Consider the following 22,014-nt stretch of genomic DNA (forward strand, 5'->3'; position numbering starts at 1 on the left):
CCTAAGGGCCCGCCGTACCCGTCATACTGAAATAAGGGAACGGGAGTATCTTCAAACAGGAAGCGAGCCAGCAGGCGCACCGCTTGCTCGGCAACAGCCGACTGATGGGTCTGCTCCCATCACAAGGAACGAACTCATGACCTTCATGAGGGGATTCAAGGGAGAGATCCAAGAGTTGATCAACAAAAAACCGCCTGCTTCAGTCAAAGAGCAGGCGGCCAAAAAACCTTCCACTTCACTGAAGAGGAAGCCAGTTCAAGGGCGAGAGGCGACTCCCCATCCTAAATCTAAGAAGCGGGAGCCGTCTGCTCTTGATTTCACAAAACTCCGTTATCCTACGGGAAATAGGAAACCGGTTCGTCATATTCAGGCGGATGGGTCAAAGCAAACGTTCACAGATGCTCGGCACCTGCTAGAGCAGAAGAAGAGTGACCGATTATCAGAGTCGGCTTCTACTTCAAATTTTCAGGACAGTTTGCGAAATGCCTCGATGAGGCCAACTCAGTCGTACCATGAGAGTCAGTCAGGCGGCACCTCCCGACAGTCTGGCTTTCATAGTGCGCAGGCGGTACCAAATTTGCCATTTGTGCCGCAACAACAATATTTTATGCAGCCACCTCCATTTGGTGGACCTGCAGCAAAAAACGTCCAACCTATGGACTGGCAGCTACGGCTGCTTAGACTTGGTGAACAGCCGTCGGCCTTCTCCAAGGAAATTACTGACGCAGCTCAGCCGGCCAAAGTAAAAAATGTTTTAGTAGGCGCCTATGATGGCACTACTAACCCGGAAGACCATCTGATGGCATTCACCAACCTGATGTACCTTCAAGGGTTGGATGATCCCACTTGGTGCAAGTGTTTCCCAGCAACTCTCAAGGGAATTGCACAGCAATGGTTCGGCAACCTGCCGACTGGTTGTGTAAACAGTTTCAGGACGCTTGCTTACTTATTTGCCTCCAACTTTGCAATGAACATCCCTGCGAAGAAAACGACCCTTGATTTGGGAACAATTCAGCAGGGTGAAAAGGAGGGGCTTCGTTCCTACATCAGGCGGTTCAACCTGATGAGAATACAGATTCAAGGGTTACCGGATGAGGTAGCTTATACTGACTTTTTTAGAGGTCTCAAAGACGGGTCTACCTTCAAATTTGATTTAGTTCGAAAAAGGGTGGCGACTCTTCAAGAGGCCTTGATTGAAGCAGAAGCCTATATACAGGCAACTGATCTGTGTACAATGAAACAGTCGGACGGGAAGAGGTTCGACAATAGAGAAGGACGACAGAAACAGTCGTCCAACAAAGATGAAAAAAGAAAAGGGGTCTGGGCGGCTGATTCCTCTAAACAGCCGGCCAAGAAGAAAAAGGAATTCAAACCATACTCCCCAAAGTATGTGTTTAACAAGGATAACCAGTTTATCCTAAAAGAAATAAAGGGACGGCTCTCAATTGAGAAACCGCTCCCCATGAAGGGTTCTGCGAGCAACCGGAACCAAGACAAAATCTGTGCTTATCATGATGATATTGGTCATCACACCAACGACTGCATTAGTCTCATGCGGTACCTAGACCGCTTGGCTGATCAAGGTGATCTTGACACTTATGTCAAGAAATCTACGGGGAATACTTCCTCAAAAAAGCAGTCGGCCAAAAAGAATCAACAGGCCGACAGTTCCGATACAGATGATGCAGTCGTCTACACCATTGCAGGCGGCTTCTCAGGAGGCGGCCCCACTATTAGGGGCAACAAAGATAATATAAGGCGGTTAGATGTAAATTCCGTTCACCAAGAACGACCGTCCAAATATACATTTCCTGAGATTGTCATCACTGAAGAGGATCTAGGAGGAATAAGGGGGCCGCATGACGACCCTCTCGTTATTGAATGTAAAGTGGCCAACCAGAGAGTTGGTCGAATCCTCATAGATACTGGGAGCTCTTCAGATCTCATCAGCAGCAAATGTCTGTCAAAACTGAAATATCAGACGGACTGCATACATCCGGCCTCCCACCCTTTAATAGGGTTTGGAGGAGGAGTCGTCCACCCACTGGGACGAGTTGATCTACCCGTCCGCCTGGGCGAAAAAGGGGAAGGACGACACATGGTAGTCCGATTCCTAGTTGTAGAGGAACTCTCTGCCTACAACATGATTCTGGGTCGCCCAACCCTGAATAGTGCCAAGGCTGTTATAATCCCGTCACTTATGCTGCTTAAGTTTGAAAGGGACAATGGAACAGTCGGCTCCCTAAGGGGAGATCAGAGGATGGCCCGAGAGTGCTATCTCTCGGATGTCAAACCCACTGCTAAGGCCACTGGGTCAAGTGGAGAAAAAACGGACCTTGACAATGTCAAGGAAAGTGCGCCTGTTCAAGAAACAGGCGACAGAAAAAGAAAGGCGTCCCAGACAGAGTCCGCCAGAAAGGCAAGAAAATAGCAATCGTTGGCAGAGGACCGGCCGGATGAGTTCCGCCCTCAGCCGGCTGGTGAGCATACGGACCTGATATTAGACGACTCCCGCCCTGACCGAACAGTCAAAGTTGGGACGACTGCTCTGAGAAACCTTGGTGATGACTTTCACAACCTGTTTAAAGAATACAAGGACATCTTTGCATTTGAAGTCCATGAAATGCCAGGCATTAGTCCTGATCTGGCAGTACACAAACTCGCTGTGGATCCGAAAAAGAAGCCTGTACGGCAAAAGAAGCGGAACCATGGTGAAGAGAGAGGTCAGGCGGCCGCCGCCGAAGTCAAAAAATTACTTGATGCAGGGTTCATTCGGCAATGTTACTTCCCAGATTGGGTTGCAAATGTGGTACTTGTTAAAAAGCCGAATGGCACCTGGCGAATGTGTGTAGACTACACAGACTTGAACAAGGCGTGCCCCAAAGACAGTTACCCTCTGCCCAAAATTGATAACCTGGTCGACTCAACAGCCGGCCATGCCTTGATGAGTTTTATGGACGCCTATTCTGGTTTTCATCAAATTCCTTTGTGGAAGAAAGATCAGGAGAAGACGGCCTTCGTCACTGATCAGGGATTATACTGTTATACGGTCATGCCGTTTGGTCTTAAGAATGCCCCGGCTACATTCCAACGAATGATAAACACAGTGTTCTTTGATCAGATTGGGAGAAACGTCGAGGCATACATTGATGATATGATTGTTAAGACTAAACTTCAGAAAGATCATCTGACGGACCTCCGAGAAACTTTCGCCACACTCAGGCGGCACCATGTCATGCTCAATCCCAAGAAATGTGTATTTGGAGTTGAGTCTGGGAAATTTCTCGGATTCCTTATCAACCAGAGAGGAATAGAGGCGAACCCTGAGAAGGTACAGGCGGTCATTGACATGCAGTCGCCTCGTACCGTCCGAGAGGTTCAGAAGTTAACAGGTTGTCTGGCGGCCTTGGGAAGATTTCTAAGCCGATCAGGCGACAAATGCCTATACTTTTTCCAGGCAATTAAGAAAAAGGCAAGGTTTGAATGGGGGCCGGATGCTGAGGCCGCCTTCCAGAAATTAAAGGTTCACTTGCATTCCTTGCCAAGGCTGGTCAGCCCTTTGCCCAAAGAAAATCTCTACATGTACCTGGCCGTCTCTGATCATGCGTTAAGCGCGGTGCTCCTTGCTGAAAGGGACGGCTGTCAACTTCCGGTCTACTTTGTCAGTCACGTACTGAAAAATGCCGAGTTGAGGTATCCCCTAGTGGAGAAATTTGGTCTTGCACTCTTCATGGCTGTTAAAAAATTGAAGCCCTACTTTCTGGCACATGCAGTCGTCGTGTATACCGACCAACCGATCAAACGGCCCCTTACCACCATGGAGTCCTCCGGACGAATGATCAAATGGGCCATAGAAATGCAGAGTCTCGAAGTTACTTTCGAGCCTAGAAAAGCAGTGAAGGGGCAAGCCTTTGCTGACTTTATTGTAGAGATGACTCGTCCTCCTGACTCTCAAGTTCCAGACCAAGTCTGGAAGGTATATGTGGACGGAAGCTCTACTTCAAACGGTTGTGGAGCAGGCGTCGTATGTCAATCTCCAGAGGGCGACAGGTTCGAGTATGCTCTACGCTTCAGTTTCCAGGCTTCAAACAATGAGGCAGAATATGAAGCTTTACTAGCCGGGATCCGCATGTGTAAGGCGGCCGGGGCAAGGAAAATAGACGCCTGTTCTGATTCACAACTGATAGTGAGTCAGTACAATGGCGAATACGAAGCAACACATCCGGCCATGATCAAATATTTACAGGCGGTCCGACAAGCAGTCGGCTCCCTTGAGGATTTCCATCTGATCCAAGTACCGAGATCAGAAAACAACCAGGCAGATGCACTCTCGAAATTAGCATCATCCGCCTCCTCCGATACTCCTCGAACTGTGTTTTGGGAAGTAATGGAGAAGAGAAGCATCGAGGAAAATCCTATTGGAATTCTAGACAGAAGCTCAACCTGGATGGATTCAATCAGGGCATATCTGACAAACGGTACACTGCCGGATGATCCTCAACAGGCGGCATCACTGAAAAAACGAGCCTCCTGTTTTGAAATGATACAGGGGGAACTGCACAAGAGGGGGCACCTTCAACCCTTCTTAAAGTGTGTTACTCCTGAAAAGGGACGAGAGATACTAGATGATCTTCACTCTGGTTTCTGTGCTTCCCATATAGGTGGTAGGATGCTTGCTCAAAGGGCAAGGCGGCAGGGCTACTTTTGGCCTACCTTGGAAGCAGATGCAATGGAGATGGTGAAAAAATGTGACAAGTGCCAAAGGTTTGGCAAATTAATTCACCGTCCGGCTACTGACCTCACTACCATTCACAGCCCACTACCGTTTGCTAAGTGGGGCATGGACATTCTGGGTCCATATACGCCTGCTACAGGCGGCAGAAGGTATATACTTGTTGCCGTTGACTACTTCACTAAATGGGTAGAGGCGGAGGCTGTAAAGGGAATCAAGACGAAAGATGTAATTTCATTCATTTGGAAAAACGTCATCACTCGGTTCGGGGTTCCCATGTCTATGGTTTTTGATAATGGTCCCCAATTTGAGACGCCTGTTCTCAAAAGCTGGTTGGGAGACCAAGGAATTGGACATTACTTTGCATCTGTCGGCCGCCCACAAGCAAACGGCCAGGTAGAAGCCTTTAATAAAATCATCTCAGACGGTCTCAAGAAAAAAATTGAACGAGCAGGCGGCCTATGGGCAGATGAACTACCACATGTTCTTTGGGCCATTAGGACGACTGAAAAAGGGGCGACTGGAGAAACTCCATTCCTCCTAACTTATGGTGCAGAAGCTGTTCTTCCAATAGAACACTACGAGCCGACTCTTCGAGTAATGCTATATGACGAAGAGGCAAACTGGGAAGCTATGCGCCTGGCATTAGACTCACTTCCTGAAAAGAGGGGCAATGCTGTTTTGCGCCATGAAATCTACCGCCTGAGAATGACTAGATCATACAACAAAAAAGTGCACAGGCGTCCACTCAAAGTAGGGGACTTTGTACTTAGAAAAATGGAAGCAGTTGGTAGGGCTAACGAGTCTGGCAAACTAACTCCCAACTGGGAAGGACCCTACCGAATCTATGCGGAAGTCAGGGACGGTACCTACCGTCTGGAAACACCAGACGGACAACCGTTGCCTCGAACTTGGAATGTAGATAACCTTAAGAAATATTTCTTTTGAATGATGTAAAGTAAAGAGCTACTTAATAAAGTTGGCACTTACTATTCAATTTTGTATTACGAGGGGCACGCCGTCTGTACCTTTACAGTCGGCTACTCTCCATTGAGTTTCACTCTTTATCTTTACAGGGGCATGCCGTCTGTTCCATTACAGTCGGCTACTCTCCCTCGAGTATTTTACTCACAATACTTAGCTAAAAAGTTTAGGGCCTGGCCGATCCTGTAACTAACAGGCGGCTACCCTTCTTTTACTTAGCACATACGTTCACCAAGAACATACCAAGGCCACTGGCCGAATGATCAGACCAGGCGCCTAGTCAACTGATCTAACTTTTAAAAACTAATCCGACCTGTCCCAACATTATAGCAGGCGTCCGGCGGCATCCATTCGGATGAAATTCGTCGCAGAGAGCAGCTCCCTTTCGGGTGGAACATTGTTCTATAAACTAATTACACGGCACCTATACGACTGTCCCAAAGGGCAACCACGTAGCCGTTTTTGAGACAAGGATAACTCTATCACTAACCAAACCAGTGGTAGCAGTTGACATCTGAGTCAGATGACCGCCTGTATTACTTGGGATAAATGCAGGGGGTACCTATTGAGTTAATAGCCAACAAACATTGGCGAATCAAGGGGTCTAGCCGGCCTACGCCGCCTGGTACCTCTACTTCTCAAACAAAAGTGACGGCGACTGAGTAACTCCAAAGTTAACTCATAGTCACTCCTTCAAATTTGGTATGGAACCTAAAAAGTTTGAGTCGTCCGCCTGTTTTATACAAACAAGGGCACTCGAACCCCTATTCCTACTGGATAACCTATTGAGTAAATAGCCAACAAACATTGGTAAATCAAGGGGTCTAGCCGGCCTACGCCGCCTGATACCTTTACTATTCAATCAAGATTGTGACGAAGACTAAGTAACTCCTATGTTAACTTAATAGTCACTCAAACTTAGTACTGAGCCTAAAAGGTACGAGTCGTCCACTTGTTTTTAATAAACAAAGGCTCTCAACCAATACTCTTGCTAGGTTAACAAATAACAAATTAGAGGCCAACATTGGCAATAAAGGGAAACAACCGGTACCCGCCGCTTGTTTTCCTACTTAAATTCCTTGGCTACTTGGTAATTCTATTTACTTGGTCAAATTGAATAAAGAGTTCGAATACCGATTGAGTAAATGGCCGACTGATCATCTATCCTGGAAACAGACAACCAGTCGTCCAGGGGCATAGGCGGCATACTTACTATTTGTACCTGTCTTAACGTTCGGCCATACACAACAGTCTGTCTAGTGAGCAAATTTCAAATACTTAGACAAATTTGAACAAAAACAAAAAATTTGATTAAAATGAGCCGGCCATAAAAGACCAGCAGAATATTCAAAACCCCGGCCCCCTGGCCGGGTAATTACAAAGCAAACGGCACGCAGGCCGTGAAAAGAAAAAATATACTTAAAGCTTAAGAAGGGGCAGTTCAGTATCAGCAGCAGCCGCCTGGTCAGCACTCTTCTTGCTGGACTCGGCCTTCGCTGCATCATCTTTTGATGCCTTTCCCCCAAGTGGCACAAGCGCCACAACAGGCTCTTCCTCCTCCAACGCAACGTCCATCGCCTCTTCTTCAGCAGCCGCCAGGATCTGTTGATTATATATTTCCGAACACTGGCGGTACGTTCTTTCCCATGAGGCAAAGTCGGCACTGGGGAACAGTCGTTCCCAGTTCATGCGTTGGATTTGGGCGGAGTCTTCCACCATCTCCCGGACGAGCTCTTGTTTTTCTTGCTCGGCCTTGTCCGAGAGCTCTTGGGTAAGACTCTTCTCCTGGTTTACCAGGCGTTCTTTTACGTTAGCCAAAGATTTCTCCATGGCTTCGTAAGAGTGCATTTTCTGGCGAAGGGGTTTCAGCTCGGCTTTAAATTTGGTGACGGTCCCCTCCAGCTCGTCAACCTTCTTTTGGGCCGCCTCTAGCTGAGCCCGAACAGCGGCGGTCGCCTGCGCCTGATAATAAAGAAGATCAATGGTCAGTACTTCATTTTGGGCAATTTGAAACATTGCTTTATCACAGCTGGAGGCGGCCATAGCCTTTGCGGCCTTTACCTCTTTGTTTTTCCGATCAATCGGCTTGCGAAGGCTGTTGACTCGGAGCAGGGCCTAAGTACAAAGAAAAACAGGCGTCAGTTTCCAATCATAAGGGTTAACAGGCGTCCCGGAACTTCAAAAGGGTATACCTCAGCTAGGATCCCCGAAATTCCATCGAGGTCAAGGGTGCCGGCACCCTTGACCGCCTCCCTGTCAGAGGGAGGAACTACTTTAACCATTGACTTGGCTACCTCAACCAAGTCAAGTCCCTGGGGGCCGGCTGCATTAAGCAGAAGGAAAAACAAGTTAGACCTAATCAAGAAGGAAGCAAGAGTGAGTTTTTACAAGCAAGTGTCCATACATCTAGGCGGCCCCGCCTGGGTTTTTGAAGAAGTGGCCGGCTGCTTCTCAGCCGCCACTGTTTTCCTGGAAGACCCAGGAGAGCTTGCAACAGTCGTTCTCCGGGCCTTGGGGTCCGGCTGTTGCGAGGAAGAAGCCCTTGGAGTGCCAGACTGAAAACAAAAAGAGTTAGTATATGCATAATACAACTTAAAGGGGAAGAGTTTTCAAAGCTTACCAAGGGTGCCTCCTTGCTGGGGGAGTCGGCGTACGACTGCTTCATTAGCGAAACCCGCAGCATGGCCGCCGCAGTCTTAGATGCTGTTATTTTACTCATGGCGTCGGCTGAAAGAAATAAACAGCAAAGTTAGTAAAAATCCCAAGTAAACAAGGCGTGAGAAAACAGAGTATTCGTCAGGCCGGCTACCTCTAGAGCACCGACTGCCGAGGCCACAGGCGGCCAAGAAGTACTCATCATAGAGCCACTTGAAGCTCGGGACGCAGTGTAGGGTACTTGCTCTCGTACCCCTGAAGTAGAGTTCACCCTAGTCTCTACTTTGAAGAGTCCTTTGTCTAGGATCTCTCTTTTAGCCTTTGGGGGAACAGGCGGCATGCTGCGGCCGCCTGCAAGAAGAGGCGGATCCCTGTTCCACTTGTTAAAACGTTTGTTCAGCTCCGTGTCTGAACTCTCGATAATAAGGAAGGTGTTCCGCCAATCCTTCCATTTGTTTGCCTTACCTCTCGTCATGAGGTAACCCCTGTGGCTTGTTAGTTGATACCAGCCGGTACCTCCCGACTTAGGGGTCCGGCTGAGATAGTTCATGTGGGCGAAAGCCTCAAAACTTGGCTCCACCCCGTTCAGTTCGCACCCGGCCACATAGCCGAGTACGTTTACCCAAGAGTTGGGGGCTAACTGCCATAACCCCAGATCATACCCATCTAAAATCCGCTGAACAGCCGGATGTAATGGGAAGCGCAGACCAGCTTTGATGGCCGCCACATAGCAGCCAAAACAGCCGTCACCATAGCTGGTACCAGCCGGCCAGACGACAGTATCTTCTGGATCCGGCACAAACAGTAAATACTCCGGGCTCATTTTGTGGTTAGCAATAAAGCTCGCCACGTTGTCTCGCATGGTTGCGATCCGGCCCCGGGGCACCCTGCAGTAGTAGGGGGTGTTTTCCTCTCTGTAAGAGGCGGACGGCTCTGCCCAATTATCCCCCTTCTCCACTGCATGGGAACTTCTCGCCTCTTGTAGGCGGTTATGTTTTTCTTCTGAGTCAGAAGAACTATGGTCAGAAGAACTATGGTCAGAAGAGCTGGAATCGGACTCGTCCCCTGACGAGTCCGAAGAGGACGACGCCTCCCCTCTCCTAGAGGGGCCCGCCTCCTCTCCCTTAGAAGGAGCAGAAGGTAAATTAGACATGTCCACGGTTAGATGAGAAGGGAACACCTTGGTCCCTCTCTCAGAACTGTCAGCTTGACAGTCGCCTCGTTCCACATCTGGCGCCTGGTCAGATGTTTCGCTAAGGAGTACCCTTTGGGAGGAGCCGTCTGAGTTTGATATTCTAGCAGTCTTTTTTGTTCTGGCCATCACGTTCTGCATAGACACAGATTCAGTCGGACTTTGTATAAAGGGCAAAGATGGGTCCAGAAAAGGGCAGGCGGCACTCCTAGTCCTAGATTCAGCCGTCCCCGGTGACCGGCTGATCACTAACTTAGGGCGTGTCGTGTGCTTCCATGGTGCCATTTCAAAAAATAAAAAGAAAATTAAGAGTAAGAGAACTGAGTTACCTGAACGGATGACAGTTGATGAAGTCCTGAAAGTTCGGGTCAGTCGGCTTGTCAGAACAGGCGGTAGGCAGAAAAAGTCCGAAAATGTCAGATCAAGTTCAGGGGTCCGAATGTTCTCGCAAAAATTCTCAAATGTAAAAATGACCGAAGTCAGCACTTCCTTTTATAGGGAAAATGAGAAGGCGAAGGGTCGCTTCCGAATTCAAATTTGGGCGGGAGAGTCTCCCGGCCGTCTGCAAGGTGACACCTGTAACGGGCCGTCGCCTGTCACCGTGCGACACCTGTCACAGGCGACACGTGACCAGTCGCGTGCCACCTGTGAGGGGCAAATGATTAGGGGATTTTTATCCACCAAGCGCCGTTTGACAAGTGGACCAACCAGGTTCCGCCACGCGTCCTCCACGGACCACTTAAGACACGCCACGTGTCCACCCATGCCAAATGGGACAACCGGCCATCAAGGCCCATTTCAGTCTAGAAGCCCGTTCGGCCCTAGGTTTACCTTAAACCTAGAGAGTTGCACGCTTCCCAAGGCTATAAATACTCGATTAATCCTCATTAATCAAGGGACCGAATAATTTACGGAACACACTAATAACCGGCTGATCTCGCTAGCAAAGCAGATTACCTACATTAAATACTCTCACCTAGAGAGACCTTATTACTTTAATTTCTGTATTAATTACTCCTTAATCAGGTACTAACTTGACCGTTGGAGGCGGAGCTCTCAGGAGTCTCCGTTATTTTGCAGGTACAGGCGTCCGGTTCCAGTCTCGGAATTGTAGCTCTCCCGCAGGACATCAGAAAACCCCGAAACACCAGCTTAATGAAACAAAATGGAAAGAAAGATCACAAATGTTTGGGAGAATATTACTACCTCCATTACATATTAGTTGCAATTTTGGGTATTATTTATGAGATATAAAATATTCTAAAGTTACAACTAATATGTAACGGAGATATTACTTGCATCCAAATATATGCCTTTACAAATGACCCTCTTTGCATATATATAAGCAGTGCTATCCTCCAACTAATTTTCTAATTATAGAAGCTTCCCATTTCTTTATAGAAGAATTCTTCTAGATATACAAGGTTCTATATATGTCTTAAAATTGTGTACAAGACTACAAGCACAATCTAGATTCTAGACTACTCTTATAGTCTTACGTAGCATTTCACATGTCTAAAATCGGACCAAATTAGACCAAGATTGGTGGGTTCACTGGAATCTTCCATTTTAGTGGACTAGAGATTGATCGAAAATATTTTGGTTAATAATGATCCTAACCAAACTCTTCAAGTTCAATCCAATTGTAGACCACTTGGACCTTTTTTTATTTTTTTTTTATTTTTATTTTATATATATATATATATATGTTTGCTATTACGGAATATTATATTTTGATAAATAAACTTTTTATTAATCAACATCTTATCTACCTTTTTTCCCAAATAACGATCTTATCTATTGTGTTTTTCTCAGATTGGTGAACATCGTAATGTTAAATAAATTCACCAAAATTGGCCAAAGAACTATTGTACTCATTTTTTGTAAGAATGCGGTTAGCACTAAAGATTTGTGTATGATAAGTTAAAGGTTTAAATGTTCCAACCCCTAAATGAAATATGTATAACCATTGTGGCTCGTTTGGACCCCCCCCCCCCAAAAAAAAAAAAAAAAAAAAAAAAAAGCCTTGTGTAGTATTGGCAAAATTAGTTGGAAACGGATTAAAAAAATTATTGGAATGAAATAACTTATTTCTCTTATTTATTTCTCCGGACTTACTTATAAATTAGATCATAAAAACATATCTATCATCATAAATTACATAAGTAACAAAATATAAAAATGAAAGCCGACCAATCTGATCTAATCAAACCATATGCATACGAATTTATATGTCATCTAAGAGTTCGAAATACAAATTAAAAATACTTGTAATTTAAATAAATAGAAGCACCTTGGAAATACAAAACAATGAAAACATTTACCGACAACATTAGTTCATTTTTGTGTAACAAACATCCATATTATTAGTACATGACTTCATAGTTAAGTTGTTTGTACAATCCTTAGTAAAAAAAACACACACATACACAAAATAACATTAAAACCTTAAAAAGATAAAAATAATAATAATAATAAAAAAATATTTGTAGTTACCAAAAAATAATTATAATTTATTTATTTATTGACATAGTCAAAGGATTGAAATGAAAATGATTAAAAATAAAAAATAACCAAAAATATATATGACATCATAAGTGCATTAGGCAGAAATTTTTTTTACGAGAAAGCGACACGTATACAGTTTGAGAAGATGATGATGTCAGCAATTTCCTGTTTTAGTAATAGTTAATAGGTCTACTGTTGCACCTCATAAAATGAAGTTGGATATATTATCACTGTAAGAAACTTAATTTCCTAGCTTTCCCAAAAAAAAAAAAAATTCCTAGCTGTTTGCCTATTTTCATTTCTTTCTTTTAAAAACAAATATTTTTGGTGTATCTGTCTCATAGTTTGTTTTATAGTATACCGGATTTTTTGGATCATATAAGTCAACTTTCCTTTAAAATCCTAGGTATAAAATAAATTATTTGTTCATAAAAACACAAATTTTACCAAATATTATCTTTTTCCCTTCCTCCAGCATTGCTCTTCTCTAGCTCTCCCCCTCCTCCTCTGATCATTTTTAACATCTCCATTAAAATGGGGAGTGAAGCGAGAGATGAGGAAAATCTTAGTCAAAATTCTTCGATAATTTATAATAGGACAAAGAAGAAAGGAGGCTGGAGAGCCGTAAAATATATCTTAGGTAATGCCTATCCACGTTACTTTGTTTTAAAAATCCAATATATTATTAGAATTTCTCAATCTAATGTACGTACTCTTTAGCAACATATATGCATTACTCTACAATTACGTACAAGAATGTGCTAGGTCCGTCGGACCTATCTTTTATCATATTGAAATTAGGGCGTGTAATGCATGTGTTATGTCAATATTAATATAATGTTGTTAATAATATAGTTTTGGTTAAAATTTGTGTTACAGCAAATGAAACATTTGAGAAGCTGGCGTCAATGAGCTTGATCTCAAATATAACAGTATTTTTGCGCACAAAATACAATATAGATGGAATATTATTGGTAAATGTAGTAAACATATGGTCAGGATGTTGCAATTTTTTGACGATGCCAGGTGCTTTGCTTTCTGATGCCTACCTGGGTAGGTTCTGGACTTTGCTTATTGGCTCTGTCATTTCTATGCTGGTAAGGTTTTTTGCCATTTTACTCGCATTTTATTTTGACTTTTTCCACTTTTATTTTTTATTTACCAAAAAATAATAATTTCGTCAAAAAAAAAAAAAAAATTCAAGAAAAAAGAATGGGGGGGGGGGGTTGGAACTGTTCAACACTTGATCCACTAATGAAGTGCGAGTACTAGTATGTTTTATTTTGACTAAATGACTGTCACATAATGATTTAATATTTTTTACACTATAATGATAAATAATAAAATTAAAATTAGTTAAAACAGTAACTTGGGGTAAAATATGATGTACCTAGTATATCTAATTAAAATGGGATAAGAATTTTGTCATGGATATCATGTTATCATAATTTTCTTAACTCCCACAGTGTTACAATTCAACAGCATTTAAAGTGTACAAGAAGTTAATTTGTATTTGATTGAGATGTTCTAATCAACAGATAGACCGGAAGGGAAAAATAAACAAAAATCCTACTCCGTAATATTTAAGCCATCATAATGTCTATTATACATTGGGTTAGCATACCATGCGCATAAATCCAACAAATGAGCACTTAAATAGAATAGGTGTACAATACACCCCTGTGTATAACGGAAATGTTTATGCGGTACAAACCTTCTATCTATTATAGATGGAAATTTTAAAATGTATCTTCAACGGGGATACTCATTACAAGTAAACTTCTATATTATCAAGAAACCAAAGTAATTGTTGCGTTTTTGTTACAACTTTAGATTATGTGTAAACGTTATACATAAGAGTAATTGAATAGTGTATTCTTAGTACACAAATTACTTTAACATAGTGGAAAGTAACAATGTAGTTTATAACAAATGGATTGATTCTAACCAGCATTTGAAATTACAGGGGATGGGAATCTTGACGCTAGGTGCAGGAATATCAAAATTAAGGCCTCCACCTTGTACACCACCTGCAGATTGTATCCCACCAACGTCTTGGCAGCTCGCGATTCTGTTCATAGCTCTAATGATGCTAGCCATAGGAGCCGGCTGCATAAGACCGTGCAACATTGCCTTTGGTGCGGATCAATTTGACATAAGAACAGAAAAAGGCAGGGCCTCATATTCGCGCTTCTACAACTGGTGGTACTTCTCCTTCACACTTTCCCTCTTGGTAGCACTCACCTTAGTAGTTTATGTACAAACCAACATTAGTTGGACTATCGGGTTTGCGATCCCAACCGTGTGCTTTGCATTCTCAAGCTCGATTTTCTTGATTGGTTGCCCGACTTACATATACAAGAAGCCTCAAGGGAGCATCTTTATTGACATGGCTAGAGTGGTTGTTGCAGCCTTTAGAAAAAGAAAGTTGACCTTAGAAGAAAATGATGAAATTCATCAAAATTTTTATGATCCTCCTAGTAGTATTAGTGATGATCGGTTAGAATCAATGGTGCCTAAACTAACTAGAACAAATCGACTAATGTTCTTAGACAAGGCTGCCTTGATTAATCAGCCCGATGAGCTGAATCGTGTAGGACTAGCCAAGAACAATTGGCGCCTTTGCAGTGTTCAACAAGTTGAGCAACTAAAGTGTTTGATAGGAATTTTACCTGTTTGGTTGGCTGGCATTCTGTCTTTTGTGTCCATGGACCAACAGAACACTTTCGGTATCCTACAAGCACTTCAAATGAATCGAAAACTTGGGTCACATTTCACCATACCCCCTGCTTGGATAGGTTTCGCGGCTATGGCTGCTCTCACGCTGTGGATTTTATCATATGAGCGCATTTTTCTACCCTTAGCCAGGGTACTACTGAAGAAAGATGATGTGAGGTTGTCAGTCAAAGCAAGGATCAAGATAGGAATAGTTATGTCAATACTAAGCATGGTTATAAGCGCGGTGGTTGAGTCCAAGAGACGTGATATGGCCTTAAAAAATCACTCCTACGTTTCTCCTCTTAGTGTGGCATATCTAGCACCACAACAAATACTTTCTGGCTTAACTGAAGCTTTTGCCGCGGTTACCATCATGGAGTTCTTCACCACACAGATGCCCGAAAGCATGAGATCATTGGCTGGCTCGATCTTCTTCATTAGCTTGTCCATGGCCAGTTACTTTGCCACAGCTATTGTTAACATCATATACCAGGTTACTCGAAACAGCCAAGGAGTGGCGTGGTTGGGTGGACATAATCTTAATCAGAACAGGCTTGACTACTTTTATGGCATTATTGCTTGCGTAGGAGTCATCAACTACATCTATTTTGGCTTCTTTGCTAGCAAATATGTGTTTATTGATAACAACACCAAGACTATTGAAGCAACAAGTTCGAGTGTAGACGCACACACAAGGGTGGAATGAAGGATTATTTCAAGGGCAACCATGTTGCATTTCATTGTTTTTAGTCTTAGCACCTTGTCATCCATGATCTCTCTTCTTGCACTTTCATGGTTCTTTTGAACAAGATAGTTCTCCATTTCAATATATTACTAGTATGTATTAGCAGACCCGATCTCATTAATAAGTACATTATAAATGAACGTCATGTCATTTGTGGTCGCAAAAATATAATTAGGATGATTAGGCTTTGGCAGATTGTAATGAATTTTTTGTAGTTATATGTCAATAGTGGGAATTCTAGATTTGCTTAATGTTTTTCGTAAGAGTAATTGTTCATTTGTTATTAGTTGTACTGAATTGATTTTGAAATACTCCATAATTGTTAGATAGTTACTACTTTTTAGAAGTTATTATTTTCAATATAATTCTTACTCCATTCAATAAAACTAGCAATTTGATTTGGAAAGACAGAACAAACTTGATCTTGTACCTCCATGGCTCCATAAACTACTTCGTATGATTTTTTAGATTTTCCGCAACACTAAATCACATACTAAAATCTACCTTCAAGTCTTCAACCACTATTTCACCAGAACACTATTCGTCGAAACTCCGAAACTTACATAAAAAGTTGTTAATAGATTTTTCATGTACATCTGCGATGTCATTAAGGAAAAAAAAAGTACAAAAAAATAAATTAAATTAGGATTAGTAGATCCTCTTGGTATAATCTAGGTGACAATCTATCATCAACTAGATTAAACATAATAGTTACAGAGTATTCTAATTAACTTAAGCCAAGCTTTGACATGAGCAAGTGAAAAAGTCGAGCTCTATCGCTTAACAATAGTGTGCTTGCACAACTATGAAACAAGATTGTTACAGTCAAAAGTCTCAAACCTCGGTCACTTTTTAAACATCCTTTACAACACTTAGAGAACTATTAACAACTATCTTAGATGCTTATAAATTGTACAATTGAAAAAATTTTCTCGAACACAGACCCACTTACAAGTTAAAACTGCGAGCATTCATAAACAGATCTTATACATGTATATCCTACTTTGTTCAGTCTCAAAGTTGTGATCACCATGTCCTGAGTGGAAGAGTTTGCACATAAAGTACATTGACCAAACTCTTCCACACAAAGCAAAGATCATTCCACGAGCAGCTATTCAACTTCAAGACTAGATTCTAAATGGTTGATGATTAGCTCACCATTACAGTTACTCCAGAAGAGAAGGACCAGCATAGATTCCAGGACGCATTTGGACATTTGGCGCTTCTATCTCCGCAAGCCATGCATATTCCTCTTCTTTTCCATCATCTATAGCTTCTTTTGTAGCTAAAATAACAATAGTAGAAGGTCAGGGGATTGCAAATAACTCAGGCCTGTTCGTTATCAGTTTTTGTTTCTAATTATGATTTCAATCAATTTGACTAATATATTAATTCTTTATATGACATGTATCATATTACTTTAAAAAACAAAAGACCAAAAAACTGAAAACTGTAGTGATACAGTACAAGCCCTAAGTCAAATTAGAGACAGATTCTGATATAATAAGATGGACAAAAGTGAGATACTTACGAAAACTTGAATATGGATAGTCATGATAATACGTGCATTTTCTGCCTGCATCCTCCAAATATGGAGGTGTGAGAATATCAAGCACGGCACAAGGGGTGACTGCTGTGAAACAATGTAGATTTCCCCCACTTTTGGGATATAGAACTCTGGTCTCACAAGGTGCTGTTAGAACTTTGTCAATTACCAACTTTGCTAACCTCACTGAAAAAACAAGAATCTTAATAAAAAAAAGTTGCAATGTTCTTGAGGATAAATACTATGTGCCATAGCAGTTATAAAAAAAAAGTAGAAAAAGAAAAGGACATTTCAGTTGTTACACTTGTACAACCCTTGAAAATTAAACGAATTAAGAAATAAAAAAAGAGGCAAAGAGGGTAACACCGATAACAAGGGTTCCAATGAAAGTCAATACCCAAAACCAATACCCCCAATATAGAAAGGAAAAAATAAACATCCCAACTTCACCCCACTTTAACATTTTCCCTTGCAGGGAAAACAAGAACATGCATAATCGTCAAAACTCATCCTCCTATTCTCACCTACAAGACATCCAGACACTTCAATATGAGTGAAGGGTATACGCATTTCTGTCTATTGTCTTTAAGAGAATGAAACCTATATTAAACTCACACTCAAGAATTTTTTTTCTCATTGCTTAAATTATAATGAAAACAATAACAGAAGCAACTAGTTGAAATTTTTTTATTGTATCTTCTCATGCTAGGGTCACAATGCTGGTGGTTAGTAAGAGGAAGAAATCTTCACACACACATACACACACACACACACAAGGTAAGATATCAAACTTGAACTAGAGATTATTCTAACTTCAATAAATTAGTCTGATAGCTCAGATGGTAAATTATGCGAGACAGCTGCTAAAACCTACTGTAATAGGAAATCCACCTATCTAGATACTCCGTCAAATCATTGAAGCTATAAACATTTGCATGCATTTCAAAACTAACGTGAGATGCAATAAAATCACAGAAAAAGAACTCGTCTGAGGCTATTATTTGGTGTTATGATTATTTTTCAGTTCCGAAAAAATTGAACTTAGAGTAGAAACTCCTACAACTTTACAAGTCCATACAGTGGCATTCGCTACAAACTCATCTGCATAGACTGCATTCATAGTAGGGATGTCACTGGGGCGGGTCTAGTAGGAGACCCGCCCCATCCCCGCCCCGATGGGGCGGGGATGGGTCTAGCTTTGGCGGGTCGCGGGGCGGGGATGGGTCTAAAATCCATACCCGCCATGGGTGATGGGGCGGGGATGGTTGTTATGTAATACCCGCCCCGCCCAGACCCGCCCCATACCCGCCCCGCCCTGCCCCGCCTGACCCACCCCGTACCCGCCCCGCCCCGCCTGACCCACTCCATACCCGACCCATACCCGCTTTATACCCACCCCATACCCGCATAAGACACGAAACCCACTTACCCAATACCCACCCTCATTCAGTCATTCACTCATTCTCAAAACAAAAACCCTAGCCTCACCTCACTGCCTCACTCTCTCCTCTCACAGTCTCAACTCTCAAGCGCTGAATCTCTTCCTCAAGCCTCAAACCCCTCTCTTCGATCCTTCTTCTTCAACCTCGTGGTCCTCGTCTGCAATCAAATCTCTTCGATCCTTCTTCTTCAACCTCGTGGTCCTCGTCTGCAATCAAATCTCTTCGATCCTTCTTCTTCAACCTCGTGGTCCTCGTCTGCAATCAAATCTCTTCGATCCTTCTTCTTCAACCTCGATCTTGCAAGGCTGCAACTCATTCAATTTAGGTAAACGTTTTCGCATTATTATCTTTGAGTTTTCTTAATTCAATATGTTCAATTAAGAATTTCTTAATTGGGTTTTCGATTGAAAGTATGTGATTCGTCTTTTATTTATGATTTGTTCGATTGCGGTTTTCAATATTTCATTTGATTGAGCTAGGGTTTCGTGTTATATTTGTATGATACTTTCAATCTAATGCAATTATTGAACTTTTTTTTTTCAATTGCCATATTGCTCATATACACCTCCTTAAATTACCATTCTAACAATTTTACATTAGTACTTTGCTATAAATTAGAACATTTGTTGCCGTTGATTTCTGTTCGGTGTGACTTTAATTTGTAATTTGGTTTGGTTCATTCTTGAAACACTCCTAATTGTTGCATTTGTGTGGTGTTGTTGTGATTGTAAGCTGAGTTTCTTGTTTCAATTCGTATGTGCTGGTCAAATTTTGATCAGAAAAAGTATTCAGAATGAGTACTTTTCATTAGTTTTCAATTTAGCTAAAAGAGTCATTAATTGGTCCTGGAAAATATGATTTTGACTGAATAATGTACAAAGATAAGAATGATTAATGGTTTAATGCTGTTTAAAGACTGCATGAATTAGGATTTGTAGCCCTTTTTGGGTTTTAATTAGTGGTTTGCTTTGATCTATATGGAGGTGATTAATTTGCTAGAACACTGATTGTTGGTGGTGAATTATTCGTTTAAGAGACGGTGAGTGAGTGGTTACCCTTTGCCCCGTTTCCCAGAAATTGTTTATTATTTTAGCTTATGTGTGATAACTAAATTCGGATTATGTCATTTGACCACTTATTCGATCATTATAGATTTAGTTACTTTTTTTTTTTATTTAATTCATTTACTAAGATCAATCTCTGTAGTACACACTAACTTAACACACTGTTTTTTTATTTTGTCCAAATGCCGAGAAAATGTAAGTGTTACTATTATTTTAATGTGTCTCGAATTGCTGTGTTGCTATGTTGTTTGGGTGTTCATGGTGTATTATATTGTGGTTTGAATCATATATGTGTGCGAACTAGTAGTTATCTATAATCAACAGGCTTATTCATATTTAAGTATGGTCTAGCTTATATTTGACTCCTAGATGATAATAAAATGAAGCTAAATTCTTATTTAACAATTCTTTGAATGGTTTGTGTTTGAAGACTGTAATGTGTTTTGTGTAGGATTGACATGCACTAATGCACTATAATGACTTAAGATAGTATAATCATTCAGGTCATCAGGAGGTTTCCTCCACAAGGATGTATCAAAGACCATTGGTCTGAACTTATTAAAACTCTGCTACACCCTTATCAAAGACCTTTAAGATGTCTTAATGCTGATAATTCATATAAAGATCCCTTTGTATTCAACACCCGAAAGTCCAGAACTTGATTAAGGTGTCAGTTTCAATTTATAAGATGAAAATGATTAAGGTAAGACGTAAAGTAAAATTCAAGTGATATGCTAGATTACTAAGTTTGAGTGGTTTTCTAGAGGAGAAAGAGTGAGCAGGTAAGCAATGAACAGGGCACTTGAAGATGAAAATGATTTAATGATGAATGTGATGAAAGAGATTTCTGTCTGACATTGGTATATTCTGATATCTGCTTCTATTGGATGCATCCTTTGAAATAGTATTTGTCATAATGAAAATCTTTTGGAAATTTGTAAGAATTTTTAATGAACCTAATTCTATGATTGCCATTAGAATGCAAATTAAATGGAATGTGATCAAGGTCCTTGCAAATTTGTACACATTTTCTCGGCATTAATTGTCTTTATTTAATTTTTACAGGGGAGAATTTGTCTGAGATGTCAAATAACGCTAGTGTTCCCACTTCCGCTAGTAATACTCCAATTGCAATAGATGATGATGAAAGTCCTCTAGAGACTAATTCCGATCCTTCTCTCCTACCAATTACTAGTAGGCATACTTCGGCAGTGTGGTCTGATTTTAAGAGAAAGAGAGTTGGGGATGTGATAAAAGCTGAGTGCAACCATTGCTCCAAGCTACTTGCTGGTGGGTCAAAAGCAGGAACTACTCATTTGAAAGATCATATAAAAATATGTCCAAAGAGAGTATGTCAAGATCTTCGACAAACAAGAATGTTTGGTACAAAAAAAAACTTGAATGATAAGAATGACACGATGACATTGGCTCCTTACGAATTCCACCAAGAAGATGGAAGAAGAGACTTGGCAGAGATGATTATTTTGCATGAGTATCCAATTAGCATGGTTGAGCATATTGGTTTTAGAAAATATAGCAAGACACTCCAACCTGGATTTAAAGTGCCGTCTCGCAACACAACTAGAAAAGATATTATGAAAAGATATGAGCTTGAGAAGGAGAATGTTGCAACCTTGTTGAGGAAAGCAAAGGGTAAGATTGCCTTAACTACTGACATGTGGACAGCTGACAACCAGAGAAAAGGTTATATGGCGGTCACCTCACATTTTATTGATAATACATGGAAGTTGCAAAGTCGGATCATAAGGTATTGTTTTCTGGTTACTTATAACTTGTTTATTTTTTTTTGGTTGTCTTTGTATTGCTATAGTTTTTTGTGTGAATTTTAAAATCATAAGAATTATAAGTTGTGATGATGGATGATAATAATGAGCCCATATATCCACAATAGTATTGAATAGACAAATAATATATGTTATTTTCATTGGTTTTGGTAGGTTTTTATATGTCCCCGCCCCTCATACTGCTGAGGTTCTTGCTGATGCTTTGAAAGAAAGCATTCAATCATGGAATCTTGATCTTAGGTTGTCTTCTATAACCGTGGATAATTGTTCAACTAATGATGCAATGATGGAAATTTTGAAAGGAGTGTTTCCATATGGCTCACTTTTATTGCGAGGTGATTTTTTTCATATGCGTTGTTGTGCTCACATATTAAATTTGATTGTTCAAGATGGTTTAAGTGCTGTGGTATCAAATGGTGTTCAAAGAATTAGGGATAGTGTTGTGTTTTGGACTGCTTCTGATAAGAGAGTACAAAGGTTTGAACAAGTGGCTAAGCAAATAACTCCTGAGTGTAGTAGAAAGTTAGCACTTGATTGCAAAACCCGGTGGAATTCTACTTATGAAATGCTTTCTATTGCTACTAGTTATAAAGAAGTGTTTGTTGTTTTAAGTGCTCGTAATA

General features: G+C 41.4%; 2 protein-coding genes across 2 annotated transcripts; one reads left to right on the plus strand and one right to left on the minus strand.

Moving 5' to 3' along the window:
- The first annotated feature begins 12,605 nt into the window (after window positions 1-12,605).
- LOC110726232 (protein NRT1/ PTR FAMILY 2.8-like) lies at window positions 12,606-15,921 on the plus strand. The gene is made up of 3 exons (XM_021905692.1): window positions 12,606-12,711; window positions 12,951-13,168; window positions 14,038-15,921. Exons 1-3 carry the CDS (start codon window positions 12,606-12,608, stop codon window positions 15,493-15,495), a joined length of 1,782 nt encoding a protein of 593 aa, XP_021761384.1. The 3' UTR covers window positions 15,496-15,921.
- A 779-nt stretch (window positions 15,922-16,700) lies between these two features.
- LOC110726295 (plant cysteine oxidase 3-like) lies at window positions 16,701-17,650 on the minus strand. The gene is made up of 3 exons (XM_021905747.1): window positions 17,605-17,650; window positions 17,066-17,266; window positions 16,701-16,819 (listed from the first exon to the last, which is right to left on the minus strand). The coding sequence occupies exons 1-3, from the start codon at window positions 17,648-17,650 to the stop codon at window positions 16,701-16,703; spliced, it is 366 nt and encodes a 121-aa protein (XP_021761439.1).
- Between the last annotated feature and the right edge of the window lie 4,364 nt (window positions 17,651-22,014).

Source organism: Chenopodium quinoa, unplaced genomic scaffold (assembly GCF_001683475.1).
Source record: "Chenopodium quinoa cultivar QQ74 unplaced genomic scaffold, ASM168347v1, whole genome shotgun sequence".
NCBI lineage: Eukaryota > Viridiplantae > Streptophyta > Magnoliopsida > Caryophyllales > Amaranthaceae > Chenopodium > Chenopodium quinoa.

Coding starts and splice junctions, on each gene's coding strand:
- LOC110726295 (XM_021905747.1), bottom strand. CDS start 17,650: ATGCGTATACCCTTCACTCATATTGAAGTGTCTGGATGTCTTGTAG. Junction 17,267..17,604: donor AGTGTCTGGATGTCTTGTAG/GTGAGAATAGGA, acceptor TTGTTTTTTCAG/TGAGGTTAGCAAAGTTGGTA. Junction 16,820..17,065: donor CTATCCATATTCAAGTTTTC/GTAAGTATCTCA, acceptor TTGTTATTTTAG/CTACAAAAGAAGCTATAGAT.
- LOC110726232 (XM_021905692.1), top strand. CDS start 12,606: ATGGGGAGTGAAGCGAGAGATGAGGAAAATCTTAGTCAAAATTCTTCG. Junction 12,712..12,950: donor AGCCGTAAAATATATCTTAG/GTAATGCCTATC, acceptor TTTGTGTTACAG/CAAATGAAACATTTGAGAAG. Junction 13,169..14,037: donor GCTCTGTCATTTCTATGCTG/GTAAGGTTTTTT, acceptor TTGAAATTACAG/GGGATGGGAATCTTGACGCT.